Consider the following 26119-nt stretch of genomic DNA (forward strand, 5'->3'; position numbering starts at 1 on the left):
AAAGCAGCCAGTATTTACCCCGCATGCAAACATAATAAATGTATTTGCCCCCCTTGCAGGTGCAGAATGGTTTCTCCAGGTGCAAAGTTACCGGCTCCCAAATCAAAATCAGCCCCCAGTGTGTTTTTAGGATGATTCAGTTTAAGCTGGAACAAATATACATAGTTATTAGTTTATATACTGATGACTAACCCTGGCCACGCCTTTATGGCGCACAGATTAGTGCATCCGCCACTTTGCCAAATACATAAATGTTATCTCTTTTCTCAATAAAATACATATAGGGCCATTGCAGGTAAGGAACTGAGGGAAGCTGCCAGGACTGTGAAGGGGTATGGTTATCTGGAGATGGCCGAAAGAGTCTCCACCTACCTGGTGACAGGTATATAGGTATGTCTATAGCGCAATGACTAACTCCTGAAACGTTGTGTCTTGCAGCTCTCCGCTCAGTGGGATATAACAGTTGGAACCTCCTGGCACTGGGTGTAGAATATGGAGGATCTTGGTCTAAATCCAGTAGAGAGAGGCCAGCTGGTGCTTGTGGGGGACAGGAGACAAAGGTCCAGCTGGAAGATAGGAATTCGGAGGGAGACGGCCACCGGTCATGTTACCATGTTGTCCATCAGCTGTGCATTGAGGAAGAAGAAACCTTCCGAGCTCAAGGAGGAGACATAGACCTGGAGGAGCGTGGGCTGGTGGCCTTCCATGAGAGGCATAAGGTCTACATGGCGGATCATGGGGGAGACGGGTGAGAACTTCTAACTCTGGGCTCGTTTAATCATCATGAAGCAACTTAGGGCCTGATTCAGCGATTGTGATCGCAGCTGCGTAATCGCACGCAATGTAGCTGCGAAAATATGTTAATGTCTGCCACAGCTCAGCCAGCATAGATACCATATCTATCTATATACTGTATATATATAATATCTATATACTGTATATCTATCTATCTCATATATAACTCCTATCTATGTATATACTGTATATCTATCTATCTCATATCTATCTAACTCCTATCTATGTATATACTGTATATCTATCTCATATCTATCTATCTATCTATCTATCTCATATCTATCTAACTCCTATCTATGTATATATACTGTCTATCTATCTATCTATCTATCTATCTATCTGTCTCATATCTATCTCATATCTATCTATCTATCTATCTATCTATCTATCTATCTATCTATCTATCTATCTATCTATCTATCGCATATCTATGTATATACTGTATATCTATCTATCTATCTCATATCTATCTATCTATCTATCTATCTATCTATCTATCTATCTATCTCATATCTATTTATATCCTATCTATGTATATACTGTATATCTATCTATCTATCTATCTATCTATATATCTATCTCCTATCTATGTATATCGCATATCTATGTATATACTGTATATCTATCTATCTATCTATCTCATATCTATCTATCTATCTATCTATCTATCTATCTATCTATCTATCTCATATCTATTTATATCCTATCTATGTATATACTGTATATCTATCTATCTATCTATCTATCTATCTATCTATCTATCTATCTATCTATCTATATATCTATCTCCTATCTATGTATATATTGTATATCTATCTATCTCTTATATACTGTATATCTATCTCATATCTATCTGTATACTGTATTTACTGCATATCTATCTAGCTATCTTCTATCTATATACTGTATATACTGTCTATCTATCTATCTATCTATCTCCTATCTATCTATATACTGTATATCTATCTATCTCATATCTATCTATCTCCTATCTATCTATACACTATATACTGCATATCTATCTATTTATCTATCTATCTATCTATCTCCTATTCATCTATATACTGTATATCTATCTATCTCCTATCTATGTATATACTGTATAGCTATCTATCTCATATCTATCTATCTCCTATCTATCTATATACTATATATACTGCATATCTATCTATCTATCTATCTATCTTCTATTCATCTATATACTGTATATGTATCTATCTCATATCTATCTATCTATCTATCTATCTATCTATCTATCTATCTATCTATCGGCAGGCCAGCCACCGGAGCATTAATAGACTCCGGGCACACTCTAGCGCAGAATGCTGAAAAAATGGCCGCAGCGGCCATTTTCCGGTGTTCTGAGCAGCAGCGACACCCGACGCGGCACGGACAGGTAAGTTTAAAAAATATGGGTGCCCCGCACACACTGCACCCATTATAAATACGCCACTGCTCATATCTATCTATCTATCTATCTATCTATCTAATATCTATCTCATATCCTAGCTATCTAATATCTATCTATCTCATATCCTATCTATCTATCTATCTATCTATCTATCTATCTATCTATCTATCTATCTATCTAATATCTATCTATCTCATATCTATCTATCTATCTAATATCTATCTCATATCCTAGCTATCTAATATCTATCTATCTCATATCCTATCTATCTATCTATCTATCTATCTATCTATCTCATATCTATCTATCTCATATCCTATCTATCTATCTATCTATCTATCTATCTATCTATCTATCTAATATCTATCTCATATCCTATCTATCTAATATCTATCTATCTCATATCTATCTATCTCATATCCTATCTATCTATCTATCTATCTATCTATCTATCTATCTATCTATCTATCTATCTAATATCTATATATCTCATATCCTATCTATCTATCTAATATCTATCTATCTCATATCCTATCTATCTATCTATCTATCTATCTATCTATCTATCTAATATCTATCTCATATCCTATCTATCTAATATCTATCTATCTCATATCTATCTATCTCATATCCTATCTATCTATCTATCTATCTATCTATCTCATATCTATCTATCTCATATCCTATCTATCTATCTATCTATCTATCTATCTAATATCTATCTCATATCCTATCTATCTAATATCTATCTATCTCATATCCTATCTATCTATCTATCTATCTATCTATCTATCTATCTATCTATCTATCTATCTATCTATCTATCTATCTATCTATCTATCTATCTATCCCCCTGTAAGTACAAGAGTGAACCTGTTATTAACGAATTAGCTGCCGTGTTTTCACTACTGCGCCAGTTAATTGTCTAAATTCAAACAAATCCGGCTGAATGCAGAGAAAGGGAATGAAATGTAATTTGACCATTTTTTTTTTAATGTCCTGTTGCCCCAGGAGATTTCCCTTCCCTAGAAGTAAGACAGCTAAAAAAATGAGCTGGGGAATAGGGGAATCCTTAACCCCTTACACCACAGCGCACGGTGACTAACGCTGGAGCGCCTGATTCAGAGATGTGCGCAAAACGATGGCGGCCGATGGGTGCGGGCGCCGATCGGTGTCTGTCTGTGCAGCCCCCCCTAAGCTTTGGGGACTGGGGCGGTGAATGTTTTACATGAACCTTTTGTTCATGTCAACCTATTGCATATCGACCAACTGGTGTCGACCTTCTTGCTGTCGATCCTTAATACCACGCCCGAGCCCACAGACCTGTGTCGTGAGCAGAAGACTTTGCCAGTGAACGCACTAATTTAGTTTTATTAATGGGTAGGAACAGCCAAATTCAAACCATTTTGTCATTTCATTCATTGGTACATGTAACTAATTACTATCCTCTTTACTGACCTGGGGGGAGATGTACTTAGCCTTGGATAGAGATAAAGTCCCACCCAATCAGCTCCTAGCTGTCATGTTACAGGCTGTTAGAAAAATTTTAGTTAGGAACTGATTGGTTGGTACTTTATCTCTCTCCCCTTTATCTCCAGGCAAGGCTTAGTACATCTCCATGTTGGTAATCCTAGAGGGTCACAATTTTTTTTCCAATAGAGAAATGTAATGTTGGGTCATTTTAATCAACAAATGAATGCTATCCCCATGTGTGTTATTTCATTCATTGGGATTTCTATATATGTTTATGATCTGAGGGCCTGATTCAGAGCCGGACGCTCTGACCAGAGCGCTCGCTCTGAATCAGGGCCCTCCTCCCTAAAAATGGAGCGGCCTCCCATGGGAACTCCTCCGTCTGGCAGCCATGCCCCTGGCACGCCCACCAAAGGGGGCATGCTGTCAGTCACCATCGACAGCACGCCCCCTTTGGTGCGAGACCCCGTGCGATGTATTCCTCGTCGCTCGCCGGGTCTCGCGCATGCGCAAGACGGAGCTCCCTCCGTCCTGCGCATGCACATTCGGCAAACATCGACCCGCTTGCGAGCGTCCTTTGCTCGCGAGCGGGTCTGAATGACCCCAGAGCTCATTTAAGGCTTATGCAGAAGTTCAGAAACGTCTACAGGGTTCACAAACTTTCTGGCACCAGGCTCCAGGGTATGTGCAGCTTCAATATTTCCGTCCACCCATCTTTTTTTCATGTACAGGTAAATGGACAAAGGGGCTGATTCAGCAAGGGTCACTATTCTGCTAATACACACGCAACGCAGTTGCTAATATCAGCGGTGATATGCAAATGATTGCGATCGCAGCCTGACAAGAGGACGCCCACTTCCCCTCACTCACATCTGTATACTTTGGCAATATAGTGAAATAATCGGTAACATCGAGTAACATCGGACCCATACGCACACTTGCACAAGCCCAGACCTGACTCAGAAATTGATAACTTCTACGCACGCTATGAGACCTCACACTGCGTATGGCATCACAGTGGTTAATTTATGCACGCCCCTGCAACGGCATGCAAACGCACTGGCACGCCTGCATTTCCCCGACCATGCCCACTGCCCGTCACCACCCACAAACGGCACTTCCTGTCAATCACTCTGCGATGGGTCTGTGTAGCCAATGCGATCGCAGTTCCGATCGCAATAGCTAGTTCGTGCATGCGCACTGCAATACATACGCCGATTGCCAGTGTATTAGCAACTGCGTTCCTTGCTGAATCAGGCTCAAAACCCACTACAAGCCTCAGCAAGACCAAAGCTGAATGTACCATGAAAGGCCAACTAGGCAGGTGTCCAGGGCTGTCATTTTCAGGGGGCAACACATCAATAAGTTTCTGTTCATTTCCTTGACTCTCTGCTTGGGACCTGAGCATGTGATGCACATAATTCCTCACTTACGTCTAAAGCTGGCCACACATCTAAAGATTATCTGTCCAACCAGCCAACTAGTTGATTGGTTGGAATGAAAATCTGGTAACGTATTGGAGTAAATGATGATCAGCAATTTGCTCCTAAATGCCAGAAAACAGATGAAAATGGTCGTTAGACAAGTTTGTTCAATGTTTGATCTAAACAATTTATTCAAACAACAGTTTTTGTCCATTCTCCGGCGTTTGGGAGCAAATTGCTGATTGTCATTTGCTTTCATCCCTTAACAGATTTTCATTCCAACCAATCAACTAGTTGGCTGGTTGGATGTAAGTTGGTCTAGTGTGTGGCCAGCTTTATTATCACACATCTACATACAGGACCTGACTTGTACTTTGCATTTTCACCTTTTGACACAAATGACGCACAGTATAAATAGATACCGGGAATTGCACACAGTAATTGGTACAAGGGGCATTATACTGTGCGGCTTCCCATACCTACAGAATAAGAGCAGACTCCCGAGATGGTGCAGCCACACCGCCTTCAGTGGCGCAGAATCAACGAAGGGTGCCCGGCGTCCGCAACAGGGTGTAGCTGTCATGGCGTCCTTGGTTAGACAAAACTAGAACAGGTACTGAGAATTACATCCAGCATACAGGAGGCGGGCATTAGTAATGTGCAAACATTGAAGTTATATGGTGCCACAGGGCGATATTATAACTGGTGCAACATCATGCAGGTGCAAAGCTGAGACATATCGGTAAGTTATATTCTATTGGAAGCATTTGCATAGTAACACGTACGTCTGCGGATGACCAATATATGACAGGACCCCTGTGCCAACACCTCCTATGGTCTGAGGGGCTATACAGAGACTAAGGGAATATGTCACGAATCTGTCAGTGCCGCAGTTTTCTCTGTCCCGTGGCGGTGTATCCAGCAGAGATGGGGTTAAATGTAGCATGTTAGATTTGCGGTAATCACACTAGCTGGGAAATGCCCTCCTCCTCTCGGGTACCCGGTGCCCATCTCCCCTGGGGTTTCTGCCCTAGTTTTACTTGCATGCCTCAGGGCCCTGCAGCTGCTGCTGATGCTCCAAGCCTTAGAAATGAAGGAAAATGCAGAGTCTGCAAACAGCAACTCCCCCCCCCCCCCCCCCCCGCCCACGGCAGCTCAGCTCCCCGGTCTCACCTCCTGCAGGAGCGTAGTCTACACCAACAGGTCACAGGGTGCATGTGAGGGGTGGGGGGGGGGGGCACCATGGAGGGAGGCATGTCATATTACAGATTATTACACAGATGGTGTAATGGTTAGCGTTACTGCCTCACAGCAATGAGGTCATAGGTTCAATTCCCACCATGGCCCTAACTGTGTGGAGTTTGTATATTCTCCCTGTGCTTGCGTGGGTTTCCTCCGGGTACTCCGGTTTCCTCCCACACTCCAAAAATATACTGGAAGGTTAATTGGCTCCCCACAAATTTGACCATAGTGTGTGTGTTTGTGAGCATGTGGTAGGGAATATAGATTGTAAGCTCCACTGGGCAGGGACAGATGTGAATGGTAAGATATTCTCTGTAAAGCGCTGCGGAATATGTGTGCGCTATATAAATAACTGGTAATAATAATAATAATAATAATATATGCACTCGCAAGGGGTCCGCAATGCCTTACATTGGGCCTGATTCACAGATGGACGCAATGGCGATGTTTGAGTGATTATCGGTAATGCGTCAGGTTCCATGACCGTCGTCACTCGCAGCGATGATTTATTCGCAAAGTGATTGACAGGCAGGGACCGTTTGTGGGCAGCTAGGTTGGGTGGCGACTCAAACGCAGATATGTCGCGACTGCAGTGTAGACAGCACCGCTATCTCTGTTCCGATGGACATTCTGCGTGCCCACTCAGAAGACCGCCAACCGGCTGATCTGCGGCCCGAGCTGCGTCTTTGTATGCAGACGCCTGGATTTGCGAAGCCACTAGTGGGCGTCTCTATGCTGGTGGCTGCGACATTGGGGTATTCTCACACAGCCGCGGCGGAATCAGACCCAAAGGACGTAAGCAGACGCAGTGAGAAGAAAAGACTTACAGCACAGTACAATGCATAGCCTGGGATACAAGCTGTGCAGCCATTCTATGTATCTGCCTGTGATCATGTAAAGATCTCCCTACCCCCGACTGGTGTCCCTGCTCCTATGTCACCTGGATTCTACCTCCCCCAGCTCATGTATAAGTTGTATTTAATGTATCGGAATGCTGGGCATAAGCCTCCTACGGACACGAAGACACTACATTGCATGATTCATATAGAGAACACTGATCGTACTATGTAGTTGTCTATATACACAGGTACTAAGAATTCTATCCAACATACCGGACAAGGGAAGTGGCACTAGGCAGTTCCACATGTATACACAATAACAGCAGCTATCGAGAATTGTACCCACCATATAGAATAAGCATAGTAGTACTGTGCATATGCCATAACTACAGCATAAGTATAGATACTGAGAATGACCCAGCATACAGAATAAGGATAGTGGTACTGTGCATATGACATAACTACAGCATAAGTATAGATACTGAGAATGACCCAGCATACAGAATAAGGATAGTGGTACTGTGCATATGCCATAACTACAGCATAAGTATAGATACTGAGAATGACCCAGCATACAGAATAAGGATAGTAGTACTGTGCATATGCCATAACTACAGCATAAGTATAGATACTGAGAATGACCCAGCATACAGAATAAGGATAGAGGTACTGTGCATATGCCATAACTACAGCATAAGTATAGATACTGAGAATGACCCAGCATACAGAATAGGGATAGTGGTACTGTGCATATGCCATAACTACAGCATAAGTATAGATACTGAGAATGACCCAGCATACAGAATAAGGATAGTGGTACTGTGCATATGCCATAACTACAGCATAAGTATAGATACTGAGAATGACCCAGCATACAGAATAAGGATAGTGGTACTGTGCATATGCCATAACTAAAGCATAAGTATAGATACTGAGAATGACCCAGCATACAGAATAGGGATAGTAGTACTGTGCATATGATAGTGGTACTGTGCATATGCCATAACTAAAGCATAAGTATAGATACTGAGAATGACCCAGCATACAGAATAGGGATAGTGGTACTGTGCATATGACATAACTACAGCATAAGTATAGATACTGATAATGATCCAGCATACAGAATAAGGATAGTGGTACTGTGCATATGCCATAACTACAGCATAAGTATAGATACTGAGAATGACCCAGCATACAGAATAAGGATAGTAGTACTGTGCATATGCCATAACTACAGCATAAGTATAGATACTGAGAATGACCCAGCATACAGAATAAGGATAGTGGTACTGTGCATATGCCATAACTACAGCATAAGTATAGATACTGAGAATGACCCAGCATACAGAATAGGGATAGTGGTACTGTGCATATGCCATAACTACAGCATAAGTATAGATACTGAGAATGACCCAGCATACAGAATAAGGATAGTGGTACTGTGCATATGCCATAACTACAGCATAAGTATAGATACTGAGAATGACCCAGCATACAGAATAAGGATAGTGGTACTGTGCATATGCCATAACTAAAGCATAAGTATAGATACTGAGAATGACCCAGCATACAGAATAGGGATAGTGGTACTGTGCATATGCCATAACTACAGCATAAGTATAGATACTGAGAATGACCCAGCATACAGAATAGGGATAGTGGTACTGTGCATATGCCATAACTACAGCATAAGTATAGATACTGAGAATGACCCAGCATACAGAATAAGGATAGTGGTACTGTGCATAAGCCATAACTACAGCATAAGTATAGATACTGAGAATGACCCAGCATACAGAAAAAGGATAGTGGTACTGTGCATATGCCATAACTACAGCATAAATATAGATACTGAGAATGACCCAGCATACAGAATAGGGATAGTAGTACTGTGCATATGCCATAACTACAGCATAAGTATAGATACTGAGAATGACCCAGCATACAGAATAAGGATAGTGGTACTGTGCATATGCCATAACTACAGCATAAGTATAGATACTGAGAATGACCCAGCATACAGAATAAGGATAGTGGTACTGTGCATATGCCATAACTACAGCATAAGTATAGATACTGAGAATGACCCAGCATACAGAATAGGGATAGTGGTACTGTGCATATGCCATAACTACAGCATAAGTATAGATACTGAGAATGACCCAGCATACAGAATAGGGATAGTGGTACTGTGCATATGCCATAACTACAGCATAAGTATAGATACTGAGAATGACCCAGCATACAGAATTGGGATAGTGGTACTGTGCATATGCCATAACTACAGCATAAGTATAGATACTGAGAATGACCCAGCATACAGGATAGGGATAGTGGTACTGTGCATATGCCATAACTACAGCATAAGTATAGATACTGAGAATGACCCAGCATACAGAATAAGGATAGTGGTACTGTGCATATACCATAACTACAGCATAAGTATAGATACTGAGAATGACCCAGCATACAGAATAAGGATAGTGGTACTGTGCATATGCCATAACTACAGCATAAGTATAGATACTGAGAATGAACCAGCATACAGAATAGGGATAGTGGTACTGTGCATATGCCATAACTACAGCATAAGTATAGATACTGAGAATGACCCAGCATACAGAATAGGGATAGTGGTACTGTGCATATGCCATAACTACAGCATAAGTATAGATACTGAGAATGACCCAGCATACAGAATAAGGATAGTGGTACTGTGCATATGCCATAACTACATCATAAGTATAGATACTGAGAATGACCCAGCATACAGAATAGGGATAGTGGTACTGTGCATATGCCATAACTACATCATAAGTATAGATACTGAGAATGACCCAGCATACAGAATAGGGATAGTGGTACTGTGCATATGCCATAACTACAGCATAAGTATAGATACTGAGAATGACCCAGCATCCAGAATAGGGATAGTGGTACTGTGCATATGCCATAACTACAGCATAAGTATAGATACTGAGAATGACCCAGCATCCAGAATAGGGATAGTGGTACTGTGCATATGCCATAACTACAGCATAAGTATAGATACTGAGAATGACCCAGCATACAGAATAAGGATAGTGGTACTGTGCATATGCCATAACTACATCATAAATATAGATACTGAGAATGACCCAGCATACAGAATAGGGATAGTGGTACTGTGCATATGCCATAACTACAGCATAAGTATAGATACTGAGAATAACCCAGCATACAGAATAGGGATAGTGGTACTGTGCATATGCCATAACTACAGTATAAATATAGATACTGAGAATGACCCAGCATACAGAATAAGGATAGTGGTACTGTGCATATGCCATAACTACAGCATAAGTATAGATACTGAGAATGACCCAGCATACATAATAGGGATAGTGGTACTGTGCATATGCCATAACTACAGCATAAATATAGATACTGAGAATGACCCAGCATACAGAATAGGGATAGTGGTACTGTGCATATGCCATAACTACAGCATAAGTATAGATACTGAGAATGACCCAGCATACAGAATAGGGATAGTGGTACTGTGCATATGCCATAACTACAGCATAAGTATAGATACTGAGAATGACCCAGCATACAGAATAAGGATAGTGGTACTGTGCATATGCCATAACTACAGCATAAGTATAGATACTGAGAATGACCCAGCATACAGAATAAGGATAGTGGTACTGTGCATATGCCATAACTACAGCATAAGTATAGATACTGAGAATGACCCAGCATACAGAATAGGGATGGTGGTACTGTGCATATGCCATAACTACAGCATAAGTATAGATACTGAGAATGACCCAGCATACAGAATAAGGATAGTGGTACTGTGCATATGCCATAACTACAGCATAAGTATAGATACTGAGAATGACCCAGCATACAGAATAAGGATAGAGGTACTGTGCATATGCCATAACTACAGCATAAGTATAGATACTGAGAATGACCCAGCATACAGAATAAGGATAGTGGTACTGTGCATATGCCATAACTACAGCATAAGTATAGATACTGAGAATGACCCAGCATACAGAATAAGGATAGTGGTACTGTGCATATGCCATAACTACAGCATAAGTATAGATACTGAGAATGACCCAGCATACAGAATAAGGATAGTGGTACTGTGCATATGCCATAACTACAGCATAAGTATAGATACTGAGACTGACCCAGCATACAGAATAAGGATAGTGGTACTGTGCATATGCCATAACTAAAGCGTAAGTATAGATACTGAGAATGACCCAGCATACAGAATAAGGATAGTGGTACTGTGCATATGCCATAACTACAGCATAAATAATGATACTGAGAATGACCCAGCATACAGAATAAGGATAGTGGTACTGTGCATATGCCATAACTACAGCATAAATAATGATACTGAGAATGACCCAGCATACAGAATAAGGATAGTGGTACTGTGCATATGCCATAACTACAGCATAAGTATAGATACTGAGAATGACCCAGCATACAGAATAAGGATAGTGTTACTGTGCATATGCCATAACTACAGCATAAGTATAGATACTGAGAATGACCCAGCATACAGAATAGGGATAGTGGTACTGTGCATATGCCATAACTACAGCATAAGTATAGATACTGAGAATGACCCAGCATACAGAATAAGGATAGTGGTACTGTGCATATGCCATAACTACAGCATAAGTATAGATACTGAGAATGACCCAGCATACAGAATAGGGATGGTGGTACTGTGCATATGCCATAACTACAGCATAAGTATAGATACTGAGAATGACCCAGCATACAGAATAGGGATAGTGGTACTGTGCATATGCCATAACTACAGCATAAGTATAGATACTGAGAATGACCCAGCATACAGAATAAGGATAGTGGTACTGTGCATATGCCATAACTACAGCATAAGTATAGATACTGAGAATGACCCAGCATACAGAATAAGGATAGTGGTACTGTGCATATGCCATAACTACAGCATAAGTATAGATACTGAGAATGACCCAGCATACAGAATAAGGATAGTGGTACTGTGCATATGCCATAACTACAGCATAAGTATAGATACTGAGAATGACCCAGCATACAGAATAAGGATAGTGGTACTGTGCATATGCCATAACTACAGCATAAGTATAGATACTGAGAATGACCCAGCATATAGAATAGGGATAGTGGTACTGTGCATATGCCTTAACTACAGCATAAGTATAGATACTGAGAATGACCCAGCATACAGAATAAGGATAGTGGTACTGTGCATATGCCATAACTACAGCATAAGTATAGATACTGAGAATGACCCAGCATACAGAATAAGGATAGTGGTACTGTGCATATGCCATAACTACAGCATAAATAATGATACTGAGAATGACCCAGCATACAGAATAAGGATAGTGGTACTGTGCATATGCCATAACTACAGCATAAGTATAGATACTGAGAATGACCCAGCATACAGAATAAGGATAGTGGTACTGTGCATATGCCATAACTACAGCATAAGTATAGATACTGAGAATGACCCAGCATACAGAATAAGGATAGTGGTACTGTGCATATGCCATAACTACAGCATAAGTATAGATACTGAGAATGACCCAGCATACAGAATAAGGATAGTGGTACTGTGCATATGCCATAACTACAGCATAAGTATAGATACTGAGAATGACCCAGCATACAGAATAAGGATAGTGGTACTGTGCATATGCCATAACTACAGCATAAGTATAGATACTGAGACTGACCCAGCATACAGAATAAGGATAGTGGTACTGTGCATAAGCCATAACTACAGCATAAGTATAGATACTGAGAATGACCCAGCATACAGAATAAGGATAGTGGTACTGTGCATAAGCCATAACTACAGCATAAGTATAGATACTGAGAATGACCCAGCATACAGAATAAGGATAGTGGTACTGTGCATAAGTCATAACTACAGCATAAGTATAGATACTGAGAATGACCCAGCATACAGAATAAGGATAGTGGTACTGTGCATATGCCATAACTACAGCATAAGTATAGATACTGAGAATGACCCAGCATACAGAATAAGGATAGTGGTACTGTGCATATGCCATAACTACAGCATAAGTATAGATACTGAGAATGACCCAGCATACAGAATAGGGATAGTGGTACTGTGCATATGCCATAACTACAGCATAAGTATAGATACTGAGAATGACCCAGCATACAGAATAAGGATAGTGGTACTGTGCATATGCCATAACTACAGCATAAGTATAGATACTGAGAATGACCCAGCATACAGAATAAGGATAGTGGTACTGTGCATATGCCATAACTACAGCATAAGTATAGATACTGAGAATGACCCAGCATACAGAATAAGGATAGTGGTACTGTGCATAAGCCATAACTACAGCATAAGTATAGATACTGAGACTGACCCAGCATACAGAATAGGGATAGTGGTACTGTGCATATGCCATAACTACAGCATAAGTATAGATACTGAGAATGACCCAGCATACAGAATAAGGATAGTGGTACTGTGCATAAGCCATAACTACAGCATAAGTATAGATACTGAGACTGACCCAGCATACAGAATAGGGATAGTGGTACTGTGCATATGCCATAACTACAGCATAAGTATAGATACTGAGAATGACCCAGCATACAGAATAGGGATAGTGGTACTGTGCATATGCCATAACTACAGCATAAGTATAGATACTGAGAATGACCCAGCATACAGAATAAGGATAGTGGTACTGTGCATATGCCTTAACTACAGCATAAATATAGATACTGAGAATGACCCAGCATACAGAATAGGGATAGTGGTACTGTGCATATGCCATAACTACAGCATAAATAATGATACTGAGAATGACCCAGCATACAGAATAAGGATAGTGGTACTGTGCATATGCCATAACTACAGCATAAGTATAGATACTGAGAATGACCCAGCATACAGAATAGGGATAGTGGTACTGTGCATATGCCATAACTACAGCATAAGTATAGATACTGAGAATGACCCAGCATACAGAATAAGGATAGTGGTACTGTGCATATGCCATAACTACAGCATAAATAATGATACTGAGAATGACCCAGCATACAGAATAAGGATAGTAGTACTGTGCATATGCCATAACTACAGCATAAGTATAGATACTGAGACTGACCCAGCATACAGAATAAGGATAGTGGTACTGTGCATATGCCATAACTACAGCATAAGTATAGATACTGAGAATGACCCAGCATACAGAATAGGGATAGTGGTACTGTGCATATGCCATAACTACAGCATAAGTATAGATACTGAGAATGACGCAGCATACAGAATAAGGATAGTGGTACTGTGCATATGCCATAACTACAGCATAAGTATAGATACTGAGAATGACCCAGCATACAGAATAAGGATAGTGGTACTGTGCATATGCCATAACTACAGCATAAGTATAGATACTGAGAATGACCCAGCATACAGAATAGGGATGGTGGTACTGGGCAGGTGGGTGTCCATATATGCAAAATAAGAATAGATACTGAGACTGACACCAAACATACATAATACATACAGGGTGAGTGTCATTGGTGCTCAGGGTGGGAGTCAGTGGTGCTCAGTATAGGAGTCAGTGCTGCTCAGGGTGGGTGTCAGTGCTGCTCAGGGTGGGAGCCAGTGCTGCTCAGGGTGGGAGTCAGTGGTGCTCAGGGTGGGAGTCAGTGCTGCTCAGGATGGGTGTCAGTGCTGCTCAGGGTGGGAGTCAGTGCTGCTCAGGGTGGGTGTCAGTGCTGCTCAGGGTGGGAGTCAGTGCTGCTCAGGGTGGGAGTCAGTGGTGCTCAGGGTGAGTGTCAGTGCTGCTCAGGGTGGGAGACAGTGGTGCTCAGGGTGGGAGTCAGTGGTGCTCAGGGTGGGAGTCAGTGGTGCTCAGTATAGGAGTCAGTGGTGCTCAGGGTGGGAGTCAGTGGTGCTCAAGGTGGGTGTCAGTGCTGCTCAGGGTGGGTAACAGTGCTGCTCAGGATAGGAGTCAGTGGTGCTCAGGGTGGGAGTCAGTGCTGCTCAGGGTGGGAGTCAGTGCTGCTCAGGGTGGGAGTCAGTGCTGCTCAGGGTGGGTGTCAGTGCTGCTCAGGGTGGGTAACAGTGGTGCTCAGGGTGGGAGCCAGTGCTGCTCAGGGTGGGAGTCAGTGCTGCTCAGGGTGGGTGTCAGTGCTGCTCAGGGTGGGAGTCAGTGCTGCTCAGGGTGGGTGTCAGTGCTGCTCAGGGTGGGAGTCAGTGCTGCTCAGGGTGGGAGTCAGTGGTGCTCAGGGTGAGTGTCAGTGCTGCTCAGGGTGGGAGTCAGTGGTGCTCAGGGTGGGAGTCAGTGGTGCTCAGGGTGGGAGTCAGTGGTGCTCAGTATAGGAGTCAGTGGTGCTCAGGGTGGGAGTCAGTGGTGCTCAGGGTGGGTGTCAGTGCTGCTCAGGGTGGGTAACAGTGCTGCTCAGGATAGGAGTCAGTGGTGCTCAGGGTGGGAGTCAGTGGTGCTCAGTATAGGAGTCAGTGGTGCTCAGGGTGGGAGTCAGTGGTGCTCAGGATAGGAGTCTGTGCTGCTCAGGGTGGGAGTCAGTGGTGCTCATGGTGGGAGTCATTGCTGCTTAGGGTGGGAGTCAGTGGTGCCTATGGTAGGTGTCGGTGCTATGTACAGACCTCGGCCTTTGTGTGTATATGTGTGTGTTGGGGGTGGGGGGTGGTAATGTGACTGAGGAGGGGGCTGCTGGTTGATGTAAGACTGAGGAGCAGGAGTTGCCCAGGCTGATCCTGTCTTCCTCTTACCATCTTATTTGATTTCCTCCTGACAAGAATGGGGGGGGGGGAGGGGACCCAGGATGTAGCCCAGGGAGCGCACATTTATCTGCTTACACAGATGAGGGAATGAGCTTCCCCAGTACAGGAATAAGGAATAATATGATATGGTCAGAGAGACATATTTAAAAAAACTATATTCAAACATTCTATATATTATTTTCATTATATATATTTAATAAATACACTTATAGTATCAGTAAGAGCCCATCGTCCCTTTCTATCATGTGGATCTCTCATGTGGTCTTTGTGCACTTTGCAGATTGTGCGAGCACTGGGCCAGGCGCAGACTTTCTGTATGTGTAATAGAGACAGTAAGTCAGAGATTGCCTCAGGCCAGGCATCACAGGAAAGGAGAAATGGCGTTTGTGGTGCGCCTGTTTGTGAATGAGCCCCCATACACCAGTTCTGTTGGTGGAATGGGTCCCTGTTACCTGTAGAATAGGGCGCTGCAGCTGCTGAGCGCGGAGTAACCTACAGGTCACTCATGCGCACAAGTGCCCCAACGTCTGGCGGAAGGAGCCGGACAGGGGCGGAGGGATCCAAAAGGATCCCTCATCGCAACCCGGATCTCCTTCCCATAGAGAAGGAGCGAACTGCGATGCCGGGGAAGGAGCATTTGCCATCTGAAGATGGCGAATGCTCCCGCAGTCAAGCTCTGAAAATATAATATTTTCGGAGATTGGTGAATTCTGTCCCCATACTAGTGTACAGGGACAGTGGGCCATTCCGCAAAAGATATCTCCTGCTTTACCTTAGTGATGAATGGCCCGATAACTTAATTTTTACAATTGTGGGTGAGAATGTGCTTTTGTAAAAATTAAGTGATGATGAATAGGCCCCTTTAACTGCAAATATTACGTTTCCTCCAGATGTGTGAAGGAGGGACTGCGGCAGATATCTCCGATACCAGCTGGGATCCCTTCATTGCCGCTGGCAGCCGCCTCCCCTATAGGTCTCTATGGGAGATGCGATGCTGCCAAATTTACCAATATCCAGAGTGCGATAAATTCCTGATGTTGTCCCCCGCAGCTAACGCCATCTGAAAATGGCATTAGCCTGTTGTAGCCTATGGGCTACACTGCGCATAATTAGCCAGCGGAGGGTTCCCCGGAATCATGCCCGGCAATGGCGGCTGCACATGGGTCATCAGTGGGACTGTGCATTCTCAGTAGCCTCAGTAGCGCTCCAGTTACAGTGCAGGGACTGGGGGCCTCATTCAGAGGCGGTCGGAGGATGCAAGCGGTCGCTCAGAAACTGGGGGGCCGCTTGCATCCTGACCACCCGCCTCTGTTTCGGTCGTTAGGCTGTGGGTTTACACACCCACAGCTCTAACGACCGCTAGGGTGAAGGTCGCGATGGTCAGAGACCATCGCGACCATCGGGGCTTATGACAAGACCCTAGGGTAGGGTCTCACTTGTCGTAAGCCCCGGAGAGCTTCTGGCTCTGTGAGAGCCAGAAGCTCTCCACTGACATCACTAGTGATGTCAGTGGGGCCTCCCCCAAATGGTAGGCGTTCCCATGGGAACGTCTCCGTTTGGGCTGCCACCCCCCTCCCGGCCCGCCTTCCAAACGGGGCGAGCTGTCAATCAACATCGACAGCTCGCCCCCTTTGGAAAGAGACCCGCTACGACCGGCGCTGTCGGTCGTAGCGGGTCTCAAGCATGCGCACGAGGGAGCCGGCTCCCTCGTGCGCATGCGCACTGGCCAAACATCGAGGCGGCCGTGCGGTTGTAGACTGAACGGCCGCCTCTGAATTAAGCCCTGGATCTTTCGGAGCCCCTGTCCATGTGGGTGCTGGATGATACATTCTGTCGCTATGATCGCATCTTGCAATGTGATCATGGGTGGTAATGTTATGCCCAGATCACATTGCTAATGCCATCATTAATAATTATTATTATCATTTATTTATATGGCGCCACAAGTGTTCCGCAGCACCTTACATAGTACATAAACAAGTTGTAGACAAGCAATTTACAGAACAATACAATACAGGACAAGGACATGGATAATAGACATTGCTACATTAGTGACCATAACACCCAGATAAGCAACAGAACATAAGCACCAAGTGTTAGGTGCCCTGGTGGGGGGTAAGAAGAAGATGAAAGTAAAGTAGGGAGAAGCACAAGAGGGCAGAGGGCCCTGCTCGTATGAGCTTACATTCTAAAATTTTACATTCTACATTATTCTTGTCTCTTCCTGTTGTGTATCCCATTTATCTCTTATCCGTCTCTTTTACCAGACTTGTCTCTTGTCCCTGTTGTTCGAACCCAACCTATGTGCCCCCTCCCCCCGCCTAGACTGTGCCACTTTGTCTCCATTTGCAGCTTCAGTCTTACATCCTTTATCCCTGAGCCCACATGAGAAGCAGCACTGAAATAATCCTGTATGAGTGTGGTCTAGAGCTGTATAGCGCCCCCTGACTTAGGAAGCCTCCTATTGCAGACACACAGGATGTTCTTGTCTTGTACATCAGCGGGTCCAAAGGGGCGAGGGGGAGCAGCCAGCAGCCGTGTCAGTACATCATCTGTAGGGGGCTGCAGGTGGGCTCCTGAGCCTGGCAGGGATTGTTGCCACCCTGGTTGCTACTCTACACTCCCATGGGGCAGAGTTACTTGGCCTATGCAATTCATTGCTTTCAGCCTGGAAGCCAGTGTAGCACATACATTACCAGCACTGCCTGGTTGGATGTGTACATACATTGCCAGCACTGCCAGGTTGTATGTGTACATACATTACCAGCACTGCCAGGTTGGATGTGCACATACGTTGCCAGCACTGCCAGGTTGGTTGTGTACATACGTTGCCAGCACTGCCAGGTTGGATGTGTACATACATTACCAGCACTGCCAGATTGGATGCGTACATACATTACCAGCACTGCCAGGTTGGATGTGTACATACATTGCCAGCACTGCCAGGTTGGATGTGTACATACATTGCCAGCACTGCCAGGTTGGATGTGTACATACATTACCAGCACTGCCAGGTTGGATGTGTACATACGTTGCCAGCACTGCCAGGTTGGATGTGTACATACATTGCCAGCACTGCCAGGTTGGTTGTGCACATACGTTGCCAGCACTGCCAGGTTGGATGTGTACATACATTGCCAGCACTGCCAGGTTGGATGTGTACATACATTGCCAGCACTGCCAGGTTGGATGTGTACATACATTGCCAGCACTGCCAGGTTGGATGTGTACATACATTGCCAGCACTGCTAGTTTGGATGTGTACATACATTACCAGCACTGCCAGGTCGGATGTGTACATACATTGCCAGCACTGCCAGGTCGGATGTGTACATACGTTGCCAGCACTGCCAGGTTGGATGTGCACATACGTTGCCAGCACTGCCAGGTTGGATGTGCACATACATTGCCAGCACTGCCAGGTTGGATGTGCACATACATTGCCAGCACTGCCAGGTTGGTTGTGCACATACATTGCCAGCACTGCCAGGTTGGATGTGCACATACATTACCAGCACTGCCAGGTTGGATATGCACATACATTACCAGCACTGCCAGGTTGGATATGCGCATACATTACCAGCACTGCCAGGTTGGATGTGTACATACATTGCCAGCACTGCTAGTTTGGATGTGTACATACATTACCAGCACTGCCAGGTCGGATGTGTACATACATTGCCAGCACTGCCAGGTCGGATGTGTACATACGTTGCCAGCACTGCCAGGTTGGTTGTGCACATACATTGCCAGCACTGCCAGGTCGGATGTGTACATACATTGCCAGCACTGCCAGGTTGGATGTGCACATACATTGCCAGCACTGCCAGGTTGGTTGTGCACATACATTGCCAGCACTGCCAGGTTGGATGTGTACATACATTACCAGCACTGCCAGGTTGGATGTGTACATACATTACCAGCACTGCCAGGTTGGATGTGTACATACATTACCAGCACTGCCAGGTTGGATGTGTACATATGTTGGCAGCACTGCCAGGTTGGATGTGTACATACGTTGCCAGCACTGCCAGGTTGGATGTGTACATACGTTGCCAGCACTGCCAGGTTGGATGTGTACATACATTGCCAGCACTGCCAGGTTGGATGTGTACATACGTTGCCAGCACTGCCAGGTTGGATGTGTACATACGTTGCCAGCACTGCCAGGTTGGATGTGTACATACGTTGCCAGCACTGCCAGGTTGGATGTGTACATACGTTGCCAGCACTGCCAGGTTGGATGTGTACATACATTGCCAGCACTGCCAGGTTGGATGTGTACATACATGTCTTGGAATTACATAGCTCCCAATATTCTGCATGTAGCCCCATACACAATGGAACCGTTTCTCCAATTATTTAGGCTGAATGAAATGATTAATGTAAAACAAAGGGAAGCAGGAGGAGAACATGACTACAAATGACCCTCTTGGGTATCAGTTAATTATGAAACATAACAGCAGAATTACATTCAATTCAGCATGTTATGTACATGAAGCCTTTAAGTGTCGTTAGCATTTCTGTATGAGCGCATATAAATAAGTAACACCGGTCACTTCACTGACTAATGGAGTTACTCCCATGGCTGAGAGCTCCATTGTTCTAAGGGTATCGCCTTGCACTGAACTGAAGTGTTCTGCCTGTTGTTATGGTGTAACTGGCAATATGTGACCCCCCCCCCCCTCCTCTCCTCCCGACAGTAAGAATAGCAAATATGTGAGGAGACAGGATTCTACTAAACATTTACAGAAACTAAGCAGTAAACTTCCAACATTGTCTAATTAATGGACAATGGGACTGATTCTCTACCGATCGCAACTGCGATTAAGCACGCAATGGGCCGATTATTGCGTTCTGCACATACGTATGCGCGAGCTGGCCACTGTGTTTTGTACTACGATCGCAGTGACTACGCAGACCCATAGCAGAGTGATTGACAGGAAGTGCTGTGGTGGCATAGCGTTCGCAACGGATTAGCGTACTATCGCAGTTGAACTGCGTGCGTAATGGCTATTGCAATCGCAGTTGTGATCGGCAGAGACTCAGGCCCAATGTGCAGCTCCGCAGTCCTCAGGGGGTTCTGCATCTTGACACATTGACATAGATTTTGTTGTTAGTGCGAATCCTTTGTGTGTTCTCTGCCGGATACAGCGAGCCCCGGTCCTCACTATACCATTGTAGTCATCGAATGGATTTTACCTGCCCCCACACTCACAATACTTACTAGGGGTAGCGCAGTAGCTTAAATATGAGCAAACTGATAGCGATGTAGGATAGGGAGGACCTACACCTGTATATAGTCTGCCAGTTCTTCCGGGCTTAGTCTAGACGATAACAAAGCTGCCCGTATAGGCGCAATTTGCCCTTTTTATTTTTGCAAATTGCATTTTTCTTTAGCAGTTCCTGAGCGCCGTGCTCACTAACGCTCCCTTGCGCTCATAGGGAGGAGACAGGGGTTGGAAGGGGTGTGCTGGCATGGTGAAAGTACTATATGGGTGCGTTTGTGCAAAATTCGTCTCATTGTAACCACAGGAAGACGCCTCTGCCCCGATCTGCAGGGGTAACACTTACCAGTGTTTGATCCCTGTTGCAGAATGTGAGCTGACCTCGGTGACATTCAGCGACAGCTTCTGAGTGACTGACTGCACCTGAATACGTCCCTCTCATACTGTTACTATTAGTAGTGTGGCTGCTGCACATTATTACAGTGATACTAGCAATGGGCTCACAGCAATAAAGCAGATTATCATTTCATCTGATAAAGGGGAAGATGAGGAATTTGCGCATTATTTTAAACTTAATTAGTACTTTCATTTAGTCTTCATGTCATGTTCTAATTTCCTTTTACAGATTAAATATGACTTTACTAGTTAATAATAACACTTTCCAGTCATGTACTATAGGAGCCTATTCATCATCGAAGGTCATTGCTACGGTGAGGGGACAACTGCTCCAAAAAGCAGCTATCCCCCTGGTTAGTATCGCACCTGCAGATGTAGCTCCGTTATTTACCTCCTCCCCGACAGCCCGGCTATGCATGCGTGATCCAGGCACATACACTACTGTTCTCTCCCGGTGTAACCCAGGCGCATATACTACTGTTCTCTCCCGGTGTATCCCAGGCGCATATACTACTGTTCTCTCCCGGTGTAACCCAGGCACATATACTACTGTTCTCTCCCGGTGTAACCCAGGCACATATACTACTGTTCTCTCCCGGTGTAACCCAGGCACATATACTACTGTTCTCTCCCGGTGTAACCCAGGCGCATATACTACTGTTCTCTCCCGGTGTAACCCAGGCGCATATACTACTGTTCTCTCCCGGTGTAACCCAGGCGCATATACTACTGTTCTCTCCTGGTGTAACCCAGGCGCATATACTACTGTTCTCTCCTGGTGTAACCCAGGCGCATATACTACTGCTCTCTCCTGGTGTAACCCAGGCGCATATACTACTGTTCTCTCCTGGTGTAACCAAGGCCCATATACTACTGTTCTCTCCTGGTGTAACCCAGGCTCATATACTACTGTTCTCTCCTGGTGTAACCCAGGCGCATATACTACTGTTCTCTCCTGGTGTAACCCAGGCGCATATACTACTGTTCTCTCCTGGTGTAACCCAGGCGCATATACTAGTGTTCTCTCCTGGTGTAACCCAGGCGCATATACTACTGTTCTCTCCTGGTGTAACCCAGGCGCATACACTACTGTTCTCTCCTGGTGTAACCCAGTCGCATATACTACAGTTCTCTCCTGGTGTAACCCAGTCGCATATACTACTGTTCTCTCCTGGTGTAACCCAGGCGCATATACTACTGTTCTCTCCTGGTGTAACCCAGGCGCATATACTACTGTTCTCTCCTGGTGTAACCCAGGCGCATACACTACTGTTCTCTCCTGGTGTAACCCAGTCGCATATACTACAGTTCTCTCCTGGTGTAACCCAGTCGCATATACTACTGTTCTCTCCTGGTGTAACCCAGGCGCATATACTACTGTTCTCTCCTGGTGTAACCCAGGCGCATATACTACTGTTCTCTCCCGGTGTAACCCAGGCCCATACACTACTGTTCTCTCCCGGTGTAACCCAGGCACATACACTACTGTTCTCTCCCGGTGTAACCCAGGCGCATAAACTACTGTTCTCTCCCGGTGTAACCCAGGCGCATACACTACTGTTCTCTCCCGGTGTAACCCAGGCGCATACACTACTGTTCTCTCCCGGTGTAACCCAGGCGCATACACTACTGTTCTCTCCCGGTGTAACCCAGGCGCATATACTACTGTTCTCTCCTGGTGTAACCAAGGCCCATATACTACTGTTCTCTCCTGGTGTAACCCAGGCTCATATACTACTGTTCTCTCCTGGTGTAACCCAGGCGCATATACTACTGTTCTCTCCTGGTGTAACCCAGGCGCATATACTACTGTTCTCTCCTGGTGTAACCCAGGCGCATATACTAGTGTTCTCTCCTGGTGTAACCCAGGTGCATATACTACTGTTCTCTCCTGGTGTAACCCAGGCGCATACACTACTGTTCTCTCCTGGTGTAACCCAGTCGCATATACTACAGTTCTCTCCTGGTGTAACCCAGTCGCATATACTACTGTTCTCTCCTGGTGTAACCCAGGCGCATATACTACTGTTCTCTCCTGGTGTAACCCAGGCGCATCGCATATACTACTGTTCTCTCCTGGTGTAACCCAGGCCCATACACTACTGTTCTCTCCCGGTGTAACCCAGGCACATACACTACTGTTCTCTCCCGGTGTAACCCAGGCGCATAAACTACTGTTCTCTCCCGGTGTAACCCAGGCGCATACACTACTGTTCTCTCCCGGTGTAACCCAGGCGCATACACTACTGTTCTCTCCCGGTGTAACCCAGGCGCATACACTACTGTTCTCTCCCGGTGTAACCCAGGCGCATACACTACTGTTCTCTCCCGGTGTAACCCAGGCGCATATACTACTGTTCTCTCCCGGTGTATCCCAGGCGCATATACTACTGTTCTCTCCCGGTGTAACCCAGGCGCATATACTACTGTTCTCTCCCGGTGTAACCCAGGCACATATACTACTGTTCTCTCCCGGTGTAACCCAGGCACATATACTACTGTTCTCTCTCGGTGTAACCCAGGCGCATATACTACTGTTCTCTCCCGGTGTAACCCAGGCGCATATACTACTGTTCTCTCCCGGTGTAACCCAGGCGCATATACTACTGCTCTCTCCTGGTGTAACCCAGGCGCATATACTACTGCTCTCTCCTGGTGTAACCCAGGCGCATATACTACTGCTCTCTCCTGGTGTAACCCAGGCGCATATACTACTGTTCTCTCCTGGTGTAACCCAGGCCCATATACTACTGTTCTCTCCTGGTGTAACCCAGGCGCATATACTACTGTTCTCTCCTTGTGTAACCCAGGTGCATATACTACTGTTCTCTCCCGGTGTGACCCACGCACATGTACTACTGATCTCTCCCGGTGTAACCCAGGCACATACACTACTGTTCTCTCCTGGTGTAACCCAGGCACATACACTACTGTTCTCTCCTGGTGTAACCCAGGCACATACACTACTGTTCTCTCCCGGTGTAACCCAGGCGCATATACTACTGTTCTCTCCCGGTGTAACCCAGGCGCATATACTACTGCTCTCTCCCGGTGTAACCCAGGCGCATATACTACTGCTCTCTCCCGGTGTAACCCAGGCGCATATACTACTGCTCTCTCCTGGTGTAACCCAGGCACATATATACTACTGCTCTCTCCTGGTGTAACCCAGGCACATATACTACTGCTCTCTCCTGGTGTAACCCAGGCGCATATACTACTGCTCTCTCCTTGTGTAACCCAGGCGCATATACTACTGCTCTCTCCTGGTGTAACCCAGGCGCATATACTACTGTTCTCTGCTGGTGTAACCCAGGCGCATACACTACTGTTCTCTCCTGGTGTAACCCAGGCGCATACACTACTGCTCTCTCCTGGTGTAACCCAGGCGCATATACTACTGTTCTCTCCGGGTGTAACCCAGGCACATATACTACTGCTCTCTCCTGGTGTAACCCAGGCACATATACTACTGTTCTCTCCGGGTGTAACCCAGGCACATATACTACTGCTCTCTCCTGGTGTAACCCAGGCGCATATACTACTGCTCTCTCCTGGTGTAACCCAGGCGCATATACTACTGTTCTCTCCTGGTATAACCCAGGCACATATACTACTGTTCTCTCCTGGTGTAACCCAGGCACATACACTACTGTTCTCTCCTGGTGTAACCCAGGCACATACACTACTGCTCTCTCCCGGTGTAACCCAGGCACATATACTACTGCTCTCTCCCGGTGTAACCCAGGCACATATACTACTGTTCTCTCCCGGTGTAACCCAGGCACATATACTACTGTTCTCTCCTGGTGTAACCCAGGCACATATACTACTGTTCTCTCCTGGTGTAACCCAGGCACATACACTACTGTTCTCTCCTGGTGTAACCCAGGCCCATATACTACTGTTCTCTCCTGGTGTAACCCAAGCACATACACTACTGTTCTCTCCTGGTGTATCCCAGGCACATACACTACTGTTCTCTCCTGGTGTAACCCAGGCACATATACTACTGTTCTCTCCTGGTGTAACCCAGGCACATATACTACTGCTCTCTCCTGGTGTAACCCAGGCACATATACTACTGTTCTCTCCTGGTGTAACCCAGGCACATATACTACTGTTCTCTCCTGGTGTAACCCATATATACTACTGTTCTCTCCTGGTGTAACCCAGGCACATACACTACTGTTCTCTCCTGGTGTAACCCAGGCACATATACTACTGTTCTCTCCTGGTGTAACCCAGGCACATATACTACTGTTCTCTCCTGGTGTAACCCAGGCACATATACTACTGCTCTCTCCTGGTGTAACCTAGGCACATATACTACTGTTCTCTCCTGGTGTAACCCAGGCACATATACTACTGTTCTCTCCTGGTGTAACCCAGGCACATATACTACTGTTCTCTCTTGGGTAAACCAGGTGCCTACGCTACCTTGCTGAACCAGAATGATTTTTGCTCTTGCGATTTAG

General features: G+C 45.1%; 1 protein-coding gene across 1 annotated transcript in view; it reads left to right on the forward strand.

Moving 5' to 3' along the window:
• The first annotated feature begins 670 nt into the window (after positions 1-670).
• Positions 671-26119, forward strand: part of CACNA1B (calcium voltage-gated channel subunit alpha1 B) — a 364867-nt gene continuing 339418 nt past the window's right edge. Inside the window, exon 1 of the mRNA XM_088460941.1 lies at positions 671-748. Coding sequence (XP_088317067.1) covers positions 726-748 — 23 coding nt within the window. The 5' untranslated portion in view covers positions 671-725. The remainder of the gene's footprint in view (positions 749-26119) is intronic.

This window comes from Taudactylus pleione, unplaced genomic scaffold (assembly GCF_031769625.1).
Source record: "Taudactylus pleione unplaced genomic scaffold, aTauple2 ptg000996l, whole genome shotgun sequence".
Lineage (NCBI taxonomy): Eukaryota > Metazoa > Chordata > Amphibia > Anura > Myobatrachidae > Taudactylus > Taudactylus pleione.